This window comes from Chaetodon trifascialis, chromosome 7 (assembly GCF_039877785.1).
Source record: "Chaetodon trifascialis isolate fChaTrf1 chromosome 7, fChaTrf1.hap1, whole genome shotgun sequence".
NCBI lineage: Eukaryota > Metazoa > Chordata > Actinopteri > Chaetodontiformes > Chaetodontidae > Chaetodon > Chaetodon trifascialis.
This window is the reverse complement of record NC_092062.1, coordinates 19,838,249-19,861,292: the sequence shown is the minus strand read 5'-3', so window position 1 is coordinate 19,861,292 and position 23,044 is coordinate 19,838,249. Positions and strand designations below refer to the sequence as shown.

General features: G+C 43.8%; 1 protein-coding gene across 2 annotated transcripts in view; it reads right to left on the bottom strand.

Moving 5' to 3' along the window:
• aplp1 (amyloid beta (A4) precursor-like protein 1) overlaps window positions 1–22,726 on the bottom strand; it is a 32,338-nt gene extending 9,612 nt beyond the window's left edge. The window contains exons 1-3 of one of the 2 annotated variants that reach the window (XM_070967420.1): window positions 22,371–22,726; window positions 2,575–2,754; window positions 1,431–1,560 (exon numbers count right to left, since the gene is read on the bottom strand). In XM_070967420.1, coding sequence (XP_070823521.1) covers window positions 1,431–1,560; window positions 2,575–2,754; window positions 22,371–22,436 — 376 coding nt within the window. In that variant the 5' untranslated portion in view covers window positions 22,437–22,726. The remainder of the gene's footprint in view (window positions 1–1,430; window positions 1,561–2,574; window positions 2,755–22,370) is intronic. The other variant, XM_070967421.1, reaches the window with a different exon arrangement.
• Between the last annotated feature and the right edge of the window lie 318 nt (window positions 22,727–23,044).

Sequence of the window (23,044 nt, the reverse complement as noted above, 5' to 3'; positions counted from 1 at the left end):
AAGGACAAAAAGAGAGCAAAAGAATGAATGCAAGCTGCACAATACATAGAATACATGAAACAGAAGAGTGATCGTGAGCTAGAGTTGTTAGATGGGGATGAGGTGCATAAATTAGGACTGACAGAAACCATAAATGTGTAATGTGCAAGCACTTTGAAGAGACAAACTGCAGCTATAGTCAGGACATGAAGTAAAAATGTGCTTTGCTTAGAGCAAATAATGCCTTTTTGATCTCTGTAATGAATATTTCCATTACAGAAAAGGTTATAAGTACATACAATATAGTACATTTTATATTAATTTCAAACTTGTTCTTCATGCAGCACTGACTGTTCATCACACATTGTTCTTTAGGGCTCATGCACAAAGGAAAGTGTTCACCCACACAACAGGCAGTACAGTAGAAATCAAACAAGCTCGAGCCAGCTCTACGGCCCTGTGCATAAAGATCAAGATGCTTCGTGAATCCAGAGTGACTCACTGTTCATTACTCATTCATTCATCTATTCAATCATCCATTGTTAGCCTATCTGCCCCCCTAGTGGCTTACAGCAGGCATGGCCTCTCTGCAGCACTGCTGAGCTGTAACATGGTGCTTTGTGTCTGCTGAACTGCATATCCTGCTTTGTGTCAGCGCCTAGCTCGAGCTCTAACAGTAACACAAGCAGAAAGCTGTGAGTTTTGATATGAGAATGGCACAAGTGAAGCCAATGTTAAGTCATACGAGGTACTAAAATTGTGCTTCTTTTGTTAGCTTATGCATTAGTGGAGTATTTTTCTGCTTTGACACAGAAACATGGTTTGTGTCTCTCTTTTATTGTGTCACTGTTTTATTCAATATACTGTATGTCATGTAACTGCTTAGTTTTGATATTAACTCAAGCACAAAACAATGCTTCAGTTCAAGGAACCTCCAACATCTCAAAAAGATCTGTTGTTTGTTACCATAAAACAGGATGAGCCAATACTAATACAGACATGCAATAAGGCAAGAAAAGGAATAGGTCAGCATCTTGGAAAATACGCTCATGGGCTTTATTGCTGAGAGTTAGATAAGAAGATTGATACCACTAAATAGACAAGATGTAATACATTATTTTTTGATTCGTATAAACACTGCAATGTTAAATATGTTGTTTTTACTTCAGAGCCACGCTGGCTGTTTCCCCCTGTTTCCAGCATCTGAGCTAAGCTAAGCTAACCAGCTGCAGCTGTAGCTTCATAGTTAACAGACAGATAAGGGAACGGTATCGATCATTTCATCTAACTATCTGCAAGACAGCGAATACTGCTTGTTGCAAGTCGTCTTCCTCTCTCCTTTCTGTTTCACTATCAAATACAGGCCAAATGTTTAAAATCTTCATTTTCTGAAAATGAGGCATTAGGGGGCATTTTTATGTATTTAATGGTAGTGAGAGTGTTGCTCTTACCTAGACAGCGGAAGGGAAGGACTATGGAGGGGTGTGTCTGGCAGCGGCCCCAGCCTTTCTTACACCAGGCATGGATGGTGACAGGTCTTTTTGACTCCTCTATATGGGAGATCGGAAGCGCTGGGTACATCTGGACGTACGGATGCATGTAGAGACGACAGAGGCACAGGAACAGAGACAGAGACAGGTGGGTGGAGAGAACAAAAGGATTGAAGACAGGAACAGCAGAGGACAGGGAAAGATTGGTTAGAGAGGGGGTTTGGGGATTGTTTGGGAGGGGTAGAATAAAGGTAGCAGCAACACGGGGGGTCGGGGGGCACAGGGAACGAGTCATGCAAGATATTCTCTAAACACTTAGATGAAGCTGTGTAAGGCCTTTGTCTGAAGCCACATTAGACATGGCATACTGAAGATCATTCTTTCATCTCAGTGAACATTCTTGTCTTTCAATATTTCCAATTTCACATCTGACAACTTTAATTTAAAATCTAGGCCAATAATTTGAAGCACAAACACATAATGAGGTTTAATAGAGAGAGAAATGTAGCTGGCCTGGAGTCTGAATGCACACTAAAATGCTTCCTTCATAAATGTCAAGGCAAAAAGGGAAGCTTTTGTGTAAAAGCCATCACAGATACAGCACTGTCAGATAATCGCATTACAGTCCATTCAGCTGCTCTCTGTAGCAGCTATGCCTACTTTGACCTCCAGATGGCGCTTGGTTGCCTTAACTTCAAATAAATATCTTTGAGGGAGGAGTATGTGGGGAGTATGTGTACCACTGATTACCTTACAGTAAATGTTAATGAGTACACATATCAGGTAAGGTGGAAATGGTGGCACAAATGAAATATTGAAATATTCCAACAGGCCACCATTACTTCACTATATATGGTTAAATATATAGATCCATAGGACGGGTGTTAGACAAATCAAATTAGAGAAAAAGAATATGAAATTTTACTTCATTTTCTTTCTATAGTGTCAAAATTTCATGTTGCATTCTTTCAAAATCAGCTCCGCACTACTTTGGCATTAAAAGTCATTCTGAGTTAGATAATGCTGCTGTTATATGCACTGATCCAGCTGTGTTCATTACAGTTGTTCATGTTTAGGTGATTCCTCTCAGTGCTCAGGAACCTACCTCCTGACAGTAAGACAGGATTTCACTGGGCTCCTTGAAGCAGCCCTGGCGGCCCTGAGGATCCGGCTCCCACTGGCCAGTCTGTAGGTTCATGTGCAGGAGCTGACGGCCACAGAACATGGCAATCTGCGGCTCTGCCACCTGGGGGCCTGGCCCGTTCACCTCAGTCATGGACAGGGCCTACAGGGGAAGAGAGACACATGAGAGGTGAGGGAGAGTCGATAGAAACAGTGGCGCACAATATTGTGTTTGAGGCCGATCCAGGGTGGGTAGACCACACTCCAGCACTATCCAACATTAGACCAAGAGTGCAAGCCAGGGTGTAGGACTGAGAGTGAGAGAAAGATCGAAACTGAAAAGCGAGAATGTAGAGGAAGGAAGAGGAAACTAATGCACAAGAGAACTGAGTGCAAACTGCAAGCTTTAGGAGAATATCGGCAAAACTAAAATTCAAGAAAGACCCAGTGAAGACTGTTGAAAACACCCTGAAATGAACGAGAAAAGAGTCAATAAAAAGGCCGACTTATCGACCGCTGGCCTACGCTCCCTGTTTGCTGACACCCAGCAAAAGAAGGAATGGATGGCGGATGAAGAGGAAGGTGTATAGCAAAGTATACAAAAGTATGTAAAAGACTGTTCCCTCTCCCCTCCCCACTCCTTCCCCTCCTCCAGCGGCCTTCTAGGATGTTGTTATTGATCATGGGATATGTTGCCTCTGCCTGGGGGAGGGCCCAGGGGACCCCACATAGAGGAACAAACAGCAGCAAGGGCTCGGAGTCAGGTGTTAATACAAGCTCATTGACCGATGGGCCACTTCACTACATTAACACACAGCACAGAGACAGAGAGAGCCCAGGGAGGAATAAAGGAGGGGAGGGGTTAGGCAGGGAGGAGAAAGCTCTATAAACAGCACAGAGAAGGACTTCATCTGCTTCAACAGGCAGAACAGATTTTTCAGAAAACAGAACCACGCTTCTTGTCATGAGAAAGTATGAAAGCATATCATGTTCTAATGGACTTCTGAGCCATCTCTGGTGTGAAAATAAGTTGTTTACCAAAGACGTGCACGCTCAGTCTCCCGCAGACTAACTTAACTCAAATGAAAGGAGTGGGTTTTCTCAGTGCATCATTTGACACCAACACTCATGGTACAGAACATGCGATAATATGTGTACTGTCCAACCCCGAAACTCATCAAACAAGCATTCCGCACCCCCGAGCCACCTATGTATAACTCATATCCTTTCATCTGCGCTGACAGACAGAGAGACAGACCTACTGACGACAGACAAGACGAGCGACGCTGAGCCAATTAGAAGGAAGTTGCCCAAAGGGAAGAAACGGAGGAGAAAAAATCTGGGAGAGTGACGCCTGATCAAAGGGAAGCCCTGCTTTGGCCGACCGGAGCTCAAGTGTTTGAAGTCCTAATTAAAATTCATACGGAATAAAATAAATATATAAAACCCTTTGAGTAAATGTACAATAAATATAATAAGCCCTGAGCAGTCTGTGCATTATAATTACGCTAAGAGGAGTTTGTGTTTCTGCATGTCCTAGCAGATTTCGTACAAATTACGGATCCACTTTTCATTACTGCTGACCATTTCCCAAAGCATACCAGAGTCTGTTGGATCTATGAATGCGTTTTCACAACCTTACAGGACACCGCTTTTTCAGCTCATTTCAATATTGTCTGAATATCAATCACAGGCTGACAAAGGAGCACGAGGCAGAAAATCAGCACGGTGAACATCATCTTTCTGCCTAAACCACTTTCAGGGTCATGGGCTGTAAACAAAATGCTCATCTGTATGTATTCTTAAGTTATCATTATGTGGTAGTTGGAGCTGAAGGTCTGTCTTATATTACAGTATCTAGTCTGAAAAATACTTTGTCTGCTTTGAACAAAAGTAATTTTTAAATGCCACAAAATTGATTTTTTCCCTTTTCTTGTTGTGCATATTTTCCCATTGTTTGTCGTCTGCCCTCTAAAACAAGGCTGTTTTGCAGCCAGTTGTGAAGTTTTGGCCGTCAGCGTCAGCTGATGTCTCTGCTGTGATGGACTACTCATCTAAAGCAAGTTTCAAGTCCCTGATGATCACCCCACAGACGAATAATGGCTGCTCAGCAGGTATCTACAATAACAATAGTATGCTTTGGGAAATGTATGATCACACATAACAAATGTTATCTGTGCACTTACTTTTAATTGTAGTTTCACAGTAAGAAATGCTACACTCCCCTGAACTAAAAGGCTGCGATAGCTGTTGACTGTGCTGGATCGGAGCTTTTTATTGGTTAAGTGCATTGTTGTTGAATGAGCACAAGAAAACGCTGCTGAAGCTGCTGAAACAGTCTGTCTAGTAGAGCTGCTGAGCTAATGTCTAAATAGATATATCTCTTTGACTCGGGGAAGGTCAGTGCTACTAAGAAAAAAAAGAAGAAGAAGAAAAAAAACAACTTCCGGATATTTGAGAAGATAACCTGGCAGCTCCCCCTGGTCCAGCTCTCTCATTCTGCCTGCTCTCCACTACTGCACTTGCAGAAAATCAATGCTGAGCGACTGCAACTGTATCGCCACGTTCCCCCCAAATCAATAGTAGTCCATCAGGAGCCTGAGGCCCCGACCTCTAGCACGGCAAGGCCGCACATCCAATCTCCAGCCTGATCTGGGACCAGATTAGATCTCCCTCTCGTGATAACCCTTAATAAGAAATACAGTTTTCAGATGTACACTTGTGTTGGTCTGTTCCTCCATGGCAGCAGGACACGCAGTTTGGATTCTCCACATGCTGGTTGCCACTACAGACAGCATCACATCAGTCGGTGGCTGACGTCACATGGACCCTCTCTGCTTTGCTGTGTGAACGCCACACAGTGCCTCCGTAGGTGTTTCATTGGACTGTGTCATTGTATTCTCACAGCAATAACAGACACTGTCGTCAGTATGCGTCAGTCCTATTTATTCTTACCCAGAAATGGGGGGATTGCTTTCAGGAAGCATCAGTTGCTGGACAGAAAGTTATTCTGGGGAAGTTGACAGCTTTATTTACAAAGTGCGTCATGCTAATTGGCCAGAATGTGGACAATGTTTTTGTGAAAATATACACTGACTTCGGTCATCAGATAGCACAAATCTGAGTCTGGGAAACATCTGGCAAGACTGTGCTTGAACCCAGGCATAACGATGTCAGATTTCATTCCCAGCGAATGCTGTTGTTGACTGTACTTGTCTCAAGAACTTTCTGTTTTCATTTGCTTTGTTTATGTTAGTCACAATCTTAACTATCAAGTCACTCAATCTAGCTTTTACAAATCAGCCAGGCAATTACATTGGCGTACATTTTGCCCAGTTCAATTCATTGCATTCTGTCTATCATGTTTAAGTCCTAGATCACATATCAGAGGCATTCCTGTCAAAACAACTCCAACATCCAATCTCGAGCCCAGCCAGGACACGACAGCACAAATATTTATGTGCCATGTGCTGTCGTCTGTGCAGCAGGACAGTGGAGAGGATCTGCCAAGTTGCTAATCTTGTTTAAATGGCAAATTGGTCAGTCAACCGGGAGCAGAGTCTACCTGATAACAACAGTCAATTAGAAATGACGGTCTGCAGAGGTTGTGGATGAGGCAGGAAAACAGAGCAGGGGAGTTGTGTGTAGCGGGGTACGGCGCTGCTTACAATAAAAAGACACCAAAATGTCTGCACACTTACTTCTGTTGCACAAATACATTTAACCGTGCAAGCAGCATGGCTCTATGGATGACAGTGTCAGCTTATCAACTAAATATCTTAAACTACAGGGTGGATTGCCATAAAATATTGTTCAGACATTCCTGACCAGATGACTTTCTGATCCCTAAACTAACATGTTGACCATAGAAAACCTCAAACTGCAAACGATTCACAACATATATTCAATATCACTGACCATTATTTGAAAATATGCTGTAACTTTTTTAATACTGCTCTTCATTCAACCAAAACTTTGCCAAAACAGGTACTGTTTACAAAAAATCAAAGCGCAAAATGCTCTTTTCTCACCTCTTTGAGGTCTTCAGCAGACACATCACTGTATTTACTAGATGCAGATTAAACAGACACAGACAATAGTCCTCTGTTGTGAAGGATTAGGCTTTCATCCACAGCTAAAAATAGCTTTTGCTACAGTGAATGAATCACATTCTTGTGCCTTGATTAAGCTGTTTCGTCCATGTTTTATGCTTACAATTTATAGCTGTAATTCCCTTCAGACTGACGAACATGCAGTCAAAGCCTTTCAGTGTCTCGGTGGTGCACAATTTCCATTTTAACGCCAAATTGGACTTTAGAGTGTTAAAACTCGCGTGGTGTGAGCATGGACGTGTAAGTCTCCCTGAACATTCCCAGTCTCCATCAGGAGCTGAGGCACACTGATCCAGTTGGCTTCACAATAATGCTTCACAATCTGTCAACAATTATGCTTCTCCAGTAAAGGACGGGCTGCAGAGCGGCTCTCCGTGTCTCAGTGAGAATATAGTGTAGTGTACTGAAGCGCCTCTGTACAGTACAGCTTGCAAGAATGGAGGGAGTGGGGTGGGGTGAGAGGTTGGTAAGGCAGTACTGTTCAACCATTCTGAGTCCCACATATCATGTCCTAGTGCTGATGAGGCTGAATGGGCAGACAGCCCAGAAGCCTGGCAGCTCCCCACTGCAGAGTATGCTGCATCATTAATAACGACCTGGTGATATTAAGCATCGATTGGCTTTCTGCCTCTTCACCAGGTTCTTTGCCTCTGTCGGCTCCCTTGGTATTCCACTTCTCGCTGCTTCTCCATGTCCGCCGCAAACGGATGGTGCCACTTCACTTTGTAATCGCATGTGTCCCTCCGCAGTCACCATTACAGAAAGCATCAGAAGGAAACTAAGTGATCCCACAGAGACGAGAACACATTGTGCACTGGAACAGAAGCTGTGGAACAGCTGATGCAGATCTAATAATGGTTAATTATATTTTCACAGATATTCCTTTAGTATAGGAAATTATGCTGCAGAGTGGAGCACTCAAAATAAGAGCCGACAACAGCGGCATAAATACTTCTGCCGGTCAGGGCTGAGTTCGGGCCGGGGCAGTACATTTACATGATCTGCCAGCGTCTTCCGCCCTCTTCTAATTAAATTTTTAGCACCTGTTCCACCCTTATGTTGCAGGATGACTTCATCCTCTGTAATGATGCAATCTCCTGGCCCTGGCAGGCAAGGCAGAGCAGTAAAGGCGGAGAGGAGGAGCCCACCCATCATTTGTCACCTTTTATAAGTTGCTGCCAGACTGTACAGCAGAGAAGCGTGTCATAAATGCATCAGAGTCTTCGAGTAGATGCAGAATCTTTTAGTGCTGCTGTGCAGGGAGTAACATGTCATGTCATGTATATAAGGACCGGCACAGAGGGGCCTCTGATATCACTTTTCATTCCCAACATACGTTTGTGATTCTTATCCCTTATTTTATCTTTCAGTTTATCTATTATTAATTTGTTCTTTCTCTGAATGATCTGAGGTACACGCTCTGTGCCTATGTATTAATTAGGTACACGTGTATCTGTGCATATGCAAAGCGCTATGCAAGTCAACTTGAAGATACAACACCTACTCCATAAACACAGACTCTCTTATAGGCAGCCTGCTTGACACCTGATAATTAACTAGAGACATCAGACCCCCGAGGAGCTAATCCCTACTTAGCAACAGGGATCTGGGATATCCCATCTAACCAAAATACACCATGTAGTGATAATGCAATCAAACAACCATACATCACAAAGAGTAATCAACTTGTAAAATCCCAGGATCAGTTTTTTGTGTCAGTTTTGTCTGCTATATGATTTGATATTGCAGTAATCTAATTGTGCCTTAAACATAGAATGGGATTTAGAGTTATACATTTACAGCAGGGTTTCTGGCACACTTTCAACTACTTGCAAGGTGCACGAGGTGTTAAAGTATCAAAACAACATATATGTGCTTCACACACTTGTTCTCAGTTAATCAAAACATCATGGAAATTGCAATATGATGAAGTGCAACATCCAAAGTCCATAAAGGTAAAATGTCTCACAAAATACCATTATAAATGAAGCATTGTGGTGCTACTGAGATGTCCCAGCATACAAAGCATATCTCTTTACATACTTGAAGTCACTCAATTTGCAAAGAAATCCCAAATACATCTGTGAATAAATCTCATTAACTATCCTGGTAACAGATGCAATCAGCTTTATACAACGCAAACAACAAGCGTTGTCATTTCTGGTGTGAAAAGCCTGGTGTAACATTGTGAACTGGCAAATTTCCATCACCCGTGTAGAGAACACACCCACATACAAATAGGCCTCATCGACGCATAACCCATGCATGTCTGAAACACACACAAACAGGCGTTCCCGGGCTTGTCTTTGTGCTTCTCTGCAGCACAGATGGCTGAATAGTGGGTGTCTTCCTGCTGCCGGGGCCCCTCCCTCCACCTTTTCTCAAGGCTGAGCTCGATCCACCTCGGCCGCCCTGTCCCTGTTATCCCTCTTGCTTCCGTCTCCCTCCCTAACAGCTTTCACACAATGGCTGACACTCTGCTGTTTGGCCTCCCTCCCTCGGCCAGTGCTAAATGGCCAGATAGATTTGCGAGCATTCATCATTGTAATCATGTTGGTTAATTATTCATAGGCTCCATCAGGCCTCTTCCTGGTGTGGCATGTACTTATTAGAGAGTAGCAACATTAGTCTGCTGGACTTGAGCGCTGCAGTGGGGACAAAGGAGGATAGAGCAGGTTAGCGCTGCACATCGACACTCATTATTATACATCTCTGACAGCTAATTGAAGCCATTAATTTTCAATCCAGAGGAGACTGATGTGCAGAGTGGAAAATACTACATTGTGTTTTATGTATTGTTCTATAGGTTCCTACTATAAACCACGTATGGAGTTACTCATCGAATATTAAACTTAATGCCTCATTTCAATACTTGATTGCCATCCATGATGACAGAGGCTTTTGGTTGCATTTTGCAAGCATCACAACCTTCTCTAAGTCGGGCTTCATCAGTCCAGATTACAGCGGTCCAGCCTCCAGCTGGGCACACTGGGAGCAGATGGCCCCATAATCACCGGGGTTCATCTAGGTCTGAAACAGCAGCCAAAACCAGCTTGCTCCCAATATTTGATTTCATTTCAAGTATAGTTTAAAACACACGTCAGATGGCATCACCGCAAGAGACTCCATAGATATAGGGGCTGGCTGTTCCAACCATTTCATGGTTGTGGTTATTTAGGAGTATGTTTACTCTGTATATATAAGACCAGAGAGGCACAACCAAGGTTTAACCTCTATCTTCCCAACTGCAGCTGGGGAAGAGGAAAGAGATTGATTTCTCTCTTCTGTAAAGGTTACAAACTCCACCTGGAATAACCCTAGTTGTATACAGATTTCCCTGATGTACTATAGCACCACCTCAACAGAAGGCCCGTACAGACAGGAAGAGACACTTCACCTTCCCAGCAGGGACTCCCGTGACTCATGATAAATATGTTCAAACGTATCCTGCCTCCTCCTCTCTTTACAATGCGCTCCATAGTGCATGCACCTTAATTTTACTTCCGTTGTGCAGGCGATATTGTTACAGCTATGTTTCCTGTCAGCTTTTCTTTTTTTTTTTTAAACATCCTGCCTTTCAGCAGAATCTGTGGTAACTCGTCAAAAATGTCCAGTGCAATTAGAAGAACAAAACAGGAAACTCCCACAGACATAAAACTGATGTCATGCATTGTGTTCCCCGTTCTATGGAAAGGCTGTATTGAGCAATATTCAGAATGAGACAAGTGATTCTGATACATGTGTTGCGTAGAGTAGGCTGAACGTCGCCTCTCTGTTCCACCCACATTTCAACAAATGCTTCTTCTGAGTCACACCGTAATGACGCCACACTGTGCATGTTTTCTCTCCAGAAAAAGACAAAAACACACAGCATCGTTGGTCATTTTCACAATCCTCTCAATGCCACCACCTTCTGCAGATATGTGGGAGACAAACAACTGCGTAATAACGTTTCATAAATCCAGCCAGAAAAACGGAGAATCTGAAAACATTAAATTCCTGCGAGATTTGGCTTCTTCCACACGGCCAAAGCGAAATGATTTCGTCTTCTGGTGGCGTTGTTGATGAATTCCTCCTGTTACATAACACTGCTGAACCTCCTTCACTGTTAAGCAACACAACATGGGAATGCCAACGTGTTAATGCCAAACAGCGTTCGCCTGCAGATATGATTTCAAGCTGAAGAGCTACCTCAGGGGATTGAAGGAATCAAAGGCTTAGCAGAGATTTGAGCACTGCAGGTCCATCTGAAACATCCTAATGTCAACAGAATTGCCACTGAATCAGGGATTTTCTGCAGGCAGATTGTGATTGACACAATGCAAACACGCTCTCCATCTCTGCATTCATATGGTAAATACGTTCAAAAGCCTTATGTCATATCGGGGACTGAAAAGTTCAAATTTCTATTAGCAAGTGCATGTTGTGCATTGCCAGAGCTGAGACGTATTATTATTACTTTCTGCAGGCTATTGTTGCCTTTTCTCCCACATAGTTCAAACCTCTTGGTTCAGATAAGTGAACAGCATACTTTGGTGAAATGAAATTAAAATGCAGAAATACATTAAATCATAATAATCTTGAGACCACAATGGGCTAAGATCAGTATTTATTTATTCACTTTTTGGTTTACTTTGAGTGTTATGAATAAAGAGTAACCAATTTAAATGACTGACAGACTGGCTTTGATCTGGATCTCTGAAACTGGTAATCCACCCTGGAACCAAATCGTGAATTCAGCAGGCTAATGGAGATTAGAAAGTTACACGATTTTCAATTTCAGACGGAGGACACACATACAGACGGTATAGACAGATACAGTGGAGCGAGGTATTGGACAAGTGTGCATTTTGTGCAGGGGGAGACGAGACTGGAGGTCTTAAAAGCACCAACGTAATGTCCTTGAGCATGTTTTAAGCAGATTAAGGCAATCTCAAGGCCTAAATGAGGGCATGTTTAGGTTAAAAGACTGCAATAATTGATCCACTTACGGACAGACTGCCTTTCTACGGTCTCCCTGACAAACAGCAGGCAGCCAGCATCAATAAGATCTGACGCTTCTTCTTGCTTCCTTCTTATCTCACACCCCGGGCCTTTGCTGCCTCTCAAGCCCCTCACGCTGCCTTTGACTCTGATGTCTTTGCAGCCGATCTGTACTGAAGTCTTCTTCCTGGGTATTCTCCTTTGGATCCATATGTCACCCCCCCGCCCCCTGACTTCTACTTGTACTTTCCTGTCACTTCATGCACTTTGTGAGGATTGCACACAGATGAATCCCCTATAGATCTGTCTATACTGCCACTTGACTTGGGTGTATTCTTGAAACTAACAGCATCTCATAAATTGCTATCAGTAAAATTTGGAGTCCTTTGGGACATAGATGCATTTCCTCTGATGCTCTCTGCACTTTAATGGCACAAATATGTAAATGAGCAACAGTTAATCTGATGATCTCCTCTGTCTTGTTTCTGCTGTATACCACATCTTGCTTTTTTGTGATGATAATTAATTGAGACTTTTAAATTGAAGCATGTCAAATAAATTGCTGAGCTGAATATACACGTGTCGTGGCAGAGCAATAAATCAGCTGAGGCTTCCAGCAGAAGATGGAGTAACATCCTGCCAGGGAGGGAGGTGGCGGCTGAGGGGAGGGAGGGAGGAGGGGAGGAATGGAGAGGGAATAGGGGTTAAAACATTCATACATCTCTTTCTATCTGTCTCTTATTTATGCACATACACAATTCTGATCACACCGTGCCAGCTCTCCTGGGAGCCTGTCTAGCAGATGCATCTTATGGAAATGTGCCTTTGAGATTATATATATACTGTATATGTTGTGTGAGCCTCACTAAAAGAGGTAGGGGTGGTGTGTGTATTTATTAATATTATCATTGCATGTATTTGTTGAGGTGGGGGCGTGACCAAAAAGCTAAAACCAATAATTGATGTTTTATTAAGTGGTGAAGACCCCAGACCCACATCACCGTCCATATATCATTCATCACATTAAGGCTAATGGTATGCAACATTTAACTCAACTTCACAACATGCTGGTTCGTTGCTTTAACTCAGAGGTATGTGGTAGCACCACAGTGGGAACACTGTGGTCTTTAACTCCCAGTAAGAGGTCAGAATGTGCACCACCACCGGTGAAAGAGCCCAGCATGGCCAGTTTCAGCCCAACAAATTGTAAAGACATACTGAGGGGATGACCTTTTCCCAGGTCCCTCACTCAGAGAGCATGTTGCCCTGCACAGCATCTTTGGCCCACTGTTCATGGTAATGAGGTGCTCTGTTAATGAACAGCAGGATCAGCAGCTAATATTGGGGCTGCTGGGACAAGCTTGCCACTTGCACAAAGCGAAAGAAATGAGATTCTGCTACCAACAAACTCGATGAAACGACGCGCGGCGTGGCTGCTGTCGCTCTCCCACATTTAACACCAGCTTCCGCTCACTTGTCGTCCTCTTCATCTGTCTCGGTCATTCCCATCGAACCCGTAAACACACATTTTTTTAAGCCTCTCCTCAACGTTCTCCCTCTCAGCATCACTTGGCCACCGAGGGTGGTTGCCATGGTAACACCACCCACAGGAGCCGGCTACCTTCCCTGTTACCGTAGCAACTGGTTCCCTACAGAATTTCAAGCATGTCACTCAGTGTCTCTCTCTCTCTCTCTCTCTCTCTCTCTCTCTCCTGCTCGTTATCAGTCTGCCTCTCTCTCTCTCTTTCTTCCTCACATGAAAGAGTCCCCATATGTTTGGTTCGACTTTCTATCCTCGGCAAGTCACTGATTGCCGGTTTAATGGTTGGTTAGATTTCCTTATCACAGACTGTTGGTTGTTTACACGCCACTTAAATCACTTGTGAGATACTGGGCCCTACTGAGCTGGCTAAAAACTTCAATGTGTCTCTTATGACAGCATAGAAATATTCCAAAAATACCTATTTATATACTAGTGCAAACTTGAATGAATGATAATTGTAACTGATAACTGTACAAACATGCCATTGCAACATGGACTGACTCCCTGTGTAGATATAAAGAGCTCATTCAGTTAAAGGCAACACAGTGATTCTTATTTTCAAGTGATGATGTCCTAATGAACACATAATTATGAATATTACATTCCATTTCTACCAAAAGACCCCCCTAAATCCTACACTGCTCCTTTCAATATCTCTGGGTTGGACTGTTGGTTCAACAAATTAAAGTATTTAAATCGATACCTTGGGATCTGGAAAAATGTGAGGGGCATTTCTTCCATAGAGTACTTAATTAATTGCAAAAAAAAACCCCAAAAACAACATATATAGTTACTACAATCTACCACGTCAAAAATATAGTATTAATGACTACTGGACCACTGCCAGTGACAGCATCCAACGCTTCCTTCAAGCGTGCCCATATCCACTATTATTATTACAAAAGATGGGACATTTGCACGAGCTGATTATGGTTGAATCAGTCAATCATATGATAAATCACCTCACCTGAAGTCACCTTGTGCAGCAAAGTGCTGCAACTGCTGTTTTTATGCATCACATTCAACGCAAGCACTTCACCTTTCAGGTAGCACTAGATATCACACTTCCACAAATCCACTGATGAAAAATAACAAGGATAACTGAGATTGCGTCAGGCTGACATGTCCTGTCTTGCTTTAGCCGTCTCAGTGTTATTTTAGACCGGGCCACTTTGGTGAGATAATGTGTGCTGGCTGTGCAGTCTGCCAGTCTGTGCTGCAGAATCACTCAGTAGATTAAATATTAGTGTTATCTCATTTCCTCAGGCCATAAAGTCTCCGCAGACTGTCCTACTGAAGGGAAAATGGTTTAATCATTGAGACAATCTGCACAAAGGACCCCTCACTGGGGTCTAGAGCCTCCATTTGGACTTTGCTTACTACTACTAATTGCTACTTTTTGTTTTAATGTTTTTGACTAACTGCTTGTCTATTTTTTTTGTTGCTGTCTGTTTCTGTTTCCACCCTGCTGGACAATAAAGACATATTCTATTCTGTTTCTCCAAGCCACCGTGAGACTCATGCTGAGTATCCAATTTGCCAGCCGAGCTTTGGAGAGTATTGGCTCTTAACTGGCACAGCTTGGCCTTGGCAAGCACCATGACCTGAGATGAGAAGACAATGAAATACTACTTGTCTCTCTCCATCACTGGCTGAATCTTATTGTTGATGATTAGCAGCAGCCACAGCAACACCTGAGTCTATTTATTATGTGTGCTGGTTTAGAGTAGGCACACCATCTGCGTAGACTGTACAGAGTAGAGGAAGACTCATTTACAGGCAGCCTTTGGAGACAATGCTGGGGCTGCTGAACACTGAGCATCGAGTCAAATACTGTGGGAACATTTTGTCTCAGGGGAAGGGAGAATATGTTTGAGACTCCTTTGCTCGAAGTGAACCCTGAACCGCATTCACATCTGTAAATAAACAACAGCTGGTAATGATTGCGCATCCATGCAAGTGAAAATATCGAACTTCCCTTTCAAATATTGAACAATAAAAGTAAGAAATGCATTCATTGATGTGCTTAGTCCTAGTTCCTCACTGAACATCATTAAGATGTTGACGCATTAAGGGAAAGGAAAAAGAAAAACACCAAATAAATAAGAGGATGATGACAGAAGTAAAAATATAAGGACCAAAATGAAAATGACTGGTTGGTGCTGTAAGAATACCTGGTGGTGCAGTGAGAACAGAGGAGCAACAGATGCAAAATAAAGAGAGGCAGAGGCTGAAAATACCAGGAATGAAGATAGAAATGTGCAGAAAAAAATAATAAAACAAAGGGTGAGTTTGGAGCGTGAATTATTCAAGAACAATCAGGAGGAAAGTGAAAAGATGTCACTGGCCACTGAAAGCTGCTGAGGCAGATGGAGGAGCAGAGTCTGGGCGGGAGGAGTGGGGAGGGGTAATGAGTGCCTTTGGGATGTGGCAGGGGAGAACAGAAGAGGCTGGGGCAGAGAGGCGGGATGAGGGGGGCTGAGGAATGGAGGAGACAGGCGTGGGGATTTTCTTTTGTGTTCTGTAGAGGGAGGCTAAGGAGTGGACCTGGAGGGCAGGGAAGGAGGCGTGGGAGTATAAAAACCAGGTAGCACGAAGAGGGAGGACAGAGTCAGAGCATCGAGAGGGTGCGTGACAAGTGCCAAAGCCCCGTCGACAAGCGAGAGCCCAGACCTTTCCACGGCCTTCAATAATTGATGCAGCTTCTGCAGCGTGCCGTCTTTATAAAGCAGCAAGTGTGTGCCGAATGTGTGCGCACTTCTGAGTTATCTGCGAGCGTAAGCGTGAGACCTTATTGTGTGTATGTGAGTGATTTCCACCCATCGATACCGCTGCGCCTTCGCTACATTTGGATTAATGCGTTCGAAATGAGCTTTTACTCCTCCTGATGGAGCTGTGTCTTGTAGTCAACGCCGTGCAAATGATGGCAGAGAAAAAACCACCTGCCAAAAACGAGATCCCTTTTTCTCCATCACAGCTTCCAACGGGTCTTCTGCAGAATGTTAATACCAGCGTGATCAGTCTCAGTGGACCCGGCAGCCCCACGCTCTGTCAAACCCTGCAGCCACGGGCCGTTAAGGAAATTAGATTTTGTAGTCCTGCTTTCATACAACTCCGTGCTCCACTCTGGCCACCGGGTTTGTCTCGCCTCTGCCCACCCCGCCCACCGTCTCATTTCAAGGCCACCTGTGAATACATGTACATGACAGAGATGGATCTCTGTGCTCTCCCTGCTGCTAGGGCCGAGTATCAATAGGGATGGGTTCCTTCATTAGCATGCACTCCACCCTGCAACCCACATAACATTCAACATGCTCTACATCACTTACACTCTCTCCCCTCCTTCACCCTCACGCTCTCAAATCATCCGCCGTGCCAGGGCAATCCCCTCTCCCTCCACCAGCAATCTGTTTCACTGCACTCTCTCTTTTTCCTCCTAAACATCGAGGACAAGTGTTATCACCATACTGCAGATGTTTTCGACGGGGGCGAAGGAGGGGGGGCTCCCCTGAAACCTCCCGATGGCTGCGGCAGGACGAAACATTGCGCTGTGCCCAGACATTTAACTTTTTTGCAGAAATCCAACCCATTAGGCTTACTGATATCTCTGCCCTGCAAGACTCTGGAGAGGAGCCACAGCTGGATGTGATCAGGATGGCTGTGCTAGTATCTCAATCTCTCCAGGTGACAAACTCATGACAGAAGACACTCGCACACATCCAAAGCACACCGTCCCTTCCAGGCCTCCCCTTTTACAGACACAGGTGTGAGGAATCATATTTGATCTGCAAGTACTTAAAACTCAAAACTGCCCCATGAATCTACATTATATATATCTGACATTCAATACGCGGATGATGAAAAGTAAAGTAATCTTTTGGAAACTTAACTTCCTTTTAAAGTTATTCCTGCATTATATGTAACCTAGAAACAGACATGCAGTGGGAAGCCAAAGACATTAAGGGTGAATCCCATTTCTCTTTTCTACCCCTACCCCTTAGCCCTACCCCTTGTCCCTTGCCCCTTGAAACGGAGTGCCAAGGGGTAGGGCCGAAAGTCAACCCCTCCGAATTGGGACACCCCTTCGACAATCGCGTACGTCATCAGTAGTCGCCGCTGCCTCTTACGTAGGCAGATGCGACGAGCTAATGCTACCGTCACATTCGATTTGTGTATGACATTCCTACATGTTGTATCCCACAACGCTATCAATGTAACTGAATACCAGCAGCGAGGTTGCCAAAGTTATTATTGATAACGTTATCACTGCAGATTATCATCAGGGCTGCCCACAGAGCACCGCTAGTGGCATTCAGCCTGGCAACGGTAACCACGTAACTGAAGCCTTGACTACTATCGATTTTTTTCTTTTTTTTTTTTTTTTACAAGGAAAATGACCACTACACATTGAAACAACGTTAAAATAGACAATAAAGTGGTTTTCGTACATTTTAAAACTTCGTTCATGGAGAAAATACCGGTCCTGCAAGGCATTCTGAGAAATCTGTCGTACCCCTCCGTTTGGAGTGTGCCTCGGAAAAATCTCCGTTTGGAGGGGTACATAGCCCTACCACTTCCCCCTACCCCTCCACGTGAACGCGCAAAACGGAGGGGTAGGGCCAAGGGGGAGGGCCAAGGGGTGAAATGGGATTCAGCCTAGGTCATTAAGTTAAGCAGTGCGTCAAGCTATAGAGACGACATACAGCAAGCAAATACTATTAAACTCTACCCTTTCCAACTGAGGTGCATAATTTCAACTGTTTCAGGAAGGCCAGAAGACGATACTGAATCATCTAACCCACGTTTGCCTGAACCTATCGGAAGGATTCAAATGTGCAATTAATGGCAATTTATTTTTCAGCAGAAAATCTGGATGAACTCCATGCCCGGAGACACAAACACAAATTTTCACTTCGGTCATTTCCAACCCAAACATTTTAATCGACTAGCAGCGAGAAAGGAAATGACCCCCCCAAATAACCCTCTGAACCACACGACACAAGGCACAGTCGGGCGGAAAGGGAGCATTAATATCATTGATTATTTCGTCACCTCTAGTAACAGTTCAACTGCTCAGGCACATTTACAGCGCTCCTTTCCTCCGGTATATAGCGTGGCTCTCGTTTCACAATGACTCTGCAGGATTTAATCCAGGTCCTGTTTGTGTGCTGCACTTGAAAACCTTGGAAAGGAAGCCAGATACAGAGAGCAAGGGGGAAAACATGTGATACAATAAAACGGTACATTTTATGCCCATTGGCACACGGATATACTCGAGAATAGCAAGCACACAGGAATCCATTAGTGGAACCCGATTATCTCTTGGCTCTAAAATTAATTAAGTGGGTGTAGGGCAGAGTGTGTGTGTGCGTGTGTGTGAGAGAGAGAGATCTGGTTGTCCTTATCTTTTTTGTTCTTGTTTTTTTTTTTTTTTTTTTTTAACAAATCCTCTTGTGTGACTGCATTGAAAGGCAGATGGGGGTGGGAGGTGCATGAATCTGTATGGCTGTATTCCAGCACAAGGCCTGAAATTGCTGTTGGTGGTAGAAGGGATGGGGGGGGGGGGTTTACACAGTGACTTTGGGACTCACCATTTTCATTTAATCTTCAGCCAAACTAAAATGTGCTTCCTGTCCTCCTTCTCTTTCCTTCCCTGTTCTCTCCCTCGCCTTCCTCCCTTTATGCTCTATGCTTTCCCAGACATCCTGAACTTCCTGAAACCTGTACACTAGGTTAGTTTCTGGGTCTGCCACTGCTGTTCTTCTGCAGCCTGTCTGGACTCTTGTGCTCAGGCCCAGGTTCACATGTCGGTCATTTCTCTTGATAAATACAGAACTGGTTGAATAAAGTTCAGCACACCTGTAGTCCCTAGCCCTACTTTTATCAAATATGGCTACACACAAGCACAATCTTTGTGGGACGGCTTGCCTTAAATCCGATTTTGCTGTGTGTGTATATATGTGTGTGTGTGTGTGGGGTGGGGGTGGGGGGGAGCAGAGCAGACCTGGGGATATGACAATATAAACCAAAGGATGATATACATTTGTCAGCTGTTAGAGATGGTACTGAGCCATTTGTGCAGCAGTAGCTGTTTCTTTCATATCTTTGGCTGTATTACATGATTGCAGGCAATGTTACGAATCACTGACCAGGACTACTAAATAACAACACTAGATTTTCTTTTTCTTTTTAACATCAATCTGCTGGGGCTGAACAATTAATTTAAATGTTATGGAAACTGCAGTGTGGCCAAGCGCAACATCCAAATCACAGGAGCTGCAATTTCAGCCCGAATATTTGGATGTGTTGGATTATTTAACTATCTGGATCCGCCAACGCAAGACATTGCTGTCAGCTGTTTGTTTGAGAATGACTGACTACTACATCATGACGGGGCTGCACAATATGGATATAATGAAACGATTAGCTGATCAGCAGAGAAATAACTGACAGCCATTTTGATAACCAAATGGTCATTTCACTGATTCCAGCTTCCCATATTGTGAATATTTGCTGCTTTTCTTACTATTTTCTGATAGTAAACTGAATAATTCTCTATTTTGGAGTGTTGGTGGTACAAAGCCAGCTGTCTGAATATGTCACCTTGGGCTTTAGGTAACTGTGACGGCCATTTTTCACTATTTCCTGGTTTAAAAAAGATTAATTGAGAAAATAATAGTCAGATATAGTAAACGATTATGAAAATAACTGATAGTGGCAGTCCTAATCACAATATCTACTGTATACATATTGTGAGATAATAAAATTCAGTTGATAAATTGTTAATGGATAAAATAATTAGGAATGTTTTTGTGTTTGTTTTTGACAATTAATTACCTGACAAATAACAGCACTTAATCATATTCATGCTGCCATAAAGCAGTCCTGCTCATTGATTTGCAAAAATAATCTACATGGCACAAACATGTTCAAAGGATAGCTAACGTGGTACAAATGGTGCAGCAAAATCCCAGACAGCCGGCAAAATTCACATCAATTCACAGTATACGCTCTTATATGGCCCACCCCTATATGTATATATATATATATATATATATATATATATATATATATATATATATATATATATATATATATATATATATATATATATATATATATATATATACATATGTGTGTGTGTGTGTGTGTGTGTGTGTGTGTGTGTGTGTTTGTGTGTGAAGGAGGAGGAACATGAAGGAGCACATGTAAGCCACATTAAAGGCTGCTGACACACAAAAACCAACAAACTGAACTTAATCCAAACTCTTCTGCTTCATGAACGGCATGGCATAAACTGGCAGGCTGCAGATGAAGGTGGTTCTTCCCATCATCTTTTCACGCCGCTGTGCTCGGCGTATCAATAAGCCAACTGCTTTGGGTGCTGTGACAGGTGAGTGCTCTCACGACAGGGGTACCTGAGAGGCCATCACTCTACCTGACATGTGACAACCTGGCATCAACGTGTCCGTCCAATCACAGCAACAACACGGGGTGATGCTCAATTTGTATTGGAGCGAAAATAAAATTACTGAGGCTTCACTAATCCAGCGTGATTATATTCTGATTAGGCGTTATCCCAGCGCACCAGCAAATTTCAATATTACACTGTAAAAGAGAGATCAAAACAAATTTGTCCATTTCACACATTTCAGCTGAATGAGTGTTGAGTAAATTAAGGGAAGCTGACAGTTTTATTAGGACTAATACCACAGTGTAATCCAGCCAGCCAACCCTCTCACAGCGTAATCTTCAGAGTAAACCTTCATGGGCAGGTCCCCTTGTATGAAGCTAAAGCCTGTTCCTCAGCATAGCAGTAATCCCACTAAGGCTCTTAGAGAAGTGAAATTATTTCAGAATGAAAGGAGAAGCTTTATGACTGTTACAGACTCACTGTGGAAGATGGCTAATAAATAAACATCTCACAAATCCTCTTAGGAACTCTGCACCAGCATTCAAGATGCTTCGAGTTCAGACGCTGCACCAGGAGCAGGCCCATTCGCTCGTTATCTCCAGGTGGAAAAAGTAGGTTTGACCTGAGCCACAGCTCCAGCTGGGACATCATGACTCATCCTCCCTCCTCCCCCTCCACATTCGCACGCACCTCCATCACCACCCTGCTCCTCCACACGAGAGCTCCTCGCTCCAACCTGAAATCATGCCTCAGTTCTGTCAGAGGGTGGTGGGTGGGGGGTGATGGATGACAGAAAAGTTATTGAGAAATAAAGGTCGAGTCCATCAAACTGCGTCTGCTGGAAGTCGTGACGAGACGGGAGGGAAGGTGGAGGCAGCTGGTGGCCCATTGATCTGTCACTCTGTACAAGCGACTTTCACTCTCTACGTATTGATGGAGACAGACACCAACAGGATGACCCCCCATCTCTTGTTAGTACACTCTGTATCACACTCACGCACTGGACGAACAGCTTATTCACATCAAGGCAGCATATTTAGAAATACAGGTACATGAAATCTGTGAACGCTGAATGTTCACTGGCAGAAAAACTGGGAGTCTGTTCAGGCTTCTTTCATGGTGACCAAATGTAACACAGAGCAGCAATTGAATATGCATGACTCCATCCTGCTCAAAGAGCTGCACCACTCCTCTGTAAGGACGGATGGAGGCTGATTTCTCCCTGTGACAAGGCCAGATGGGATGCTGCGAGATGGGATTTGATCTCCATCCTTTCCACAGAGCAAAGGGCCTATGGAACATTTTCACGTCGGCTGCAGGCCCAGTCTTGACGCAGGGAGCCAAATATACTGAAAACCCACATCTTTATGAAGCCTTGATATGTTTACCCTGTGAGCTTGAGCTTCTAATCGTGTCCTATCGCAGCATTTGCATTTCAAATCGTTTCCCCATCACTGCATTTGTGTGGACCCTGCGTGTGTCATTACTCTTGTTGACGTAGGACGGTGCTGGAGGATGCATTTACAAATTAAACCTGCCCCAGATAAGGGTGCGTGTCAGCAATATGGAGATAGGAGGCAGAAGCAGCTGTGTGCGTGGCATGTGTAATGTCGACATGAAGTAAAATACAGCATTTCTGTCCAAAAGTCACAGCGACATTCAGCTAAACATACAGCAAAATTGCAATGCGCCATCGTTACAAATGATCCACAATGAGTCGCTCTTACCTCGACGTTTTCCCACACGCAGAAGGACAATACAGCCATCATTATTGGTATTGCGGTATGTCCCATTTTCTCGCCTTCTTTTGTCTCTTTTTTTGTGACGAAGTTGCTATTGTAGAATAAACTGACTCCAACAAACGCTGTCTGGTTACATCAGCTGAGGTGATGGACACTGCGCTCGTCGGAGCCGTCCTGCGATATCTCCTGCGTCTGCGTCCTGTTCGCTCTAGCCGACGGGCTCTCCAATGGCAGCCTGGGATTTTATGTGGATGAAGTCTGACAGAACCAAGCCCTGTTTCTGCGGGTATTTATCACACACGTTATACTCGGGGCGTCCTCACTGTGGCTTGGTAAAGAGCGCCACCTGGTGTCGGTGGGCTGAGAATGCACGGCGGGCGCGCAGGCTGATTTTCTGCGTCACTTTAAAGGGAGGATCCTGAGAAAATGGTTTTAATTTTGTGAATTGAGATTGAGTTTGTCCTCGAGCTGAACAGCAAGCAGACTGGTTGTACTGTGTGTTATCTGGGGAAAAATCCAGAGAGAATGAGACTGCTGACAACATAATGTTTGTCTTCTGTGGGTTTATATTCTTAAAACTACACTTACACTCATGGAAATATCCGGGATTTATGAATAGGCCGATATACAAACACTCCAGATGTTTAGAGGGAAAGCTG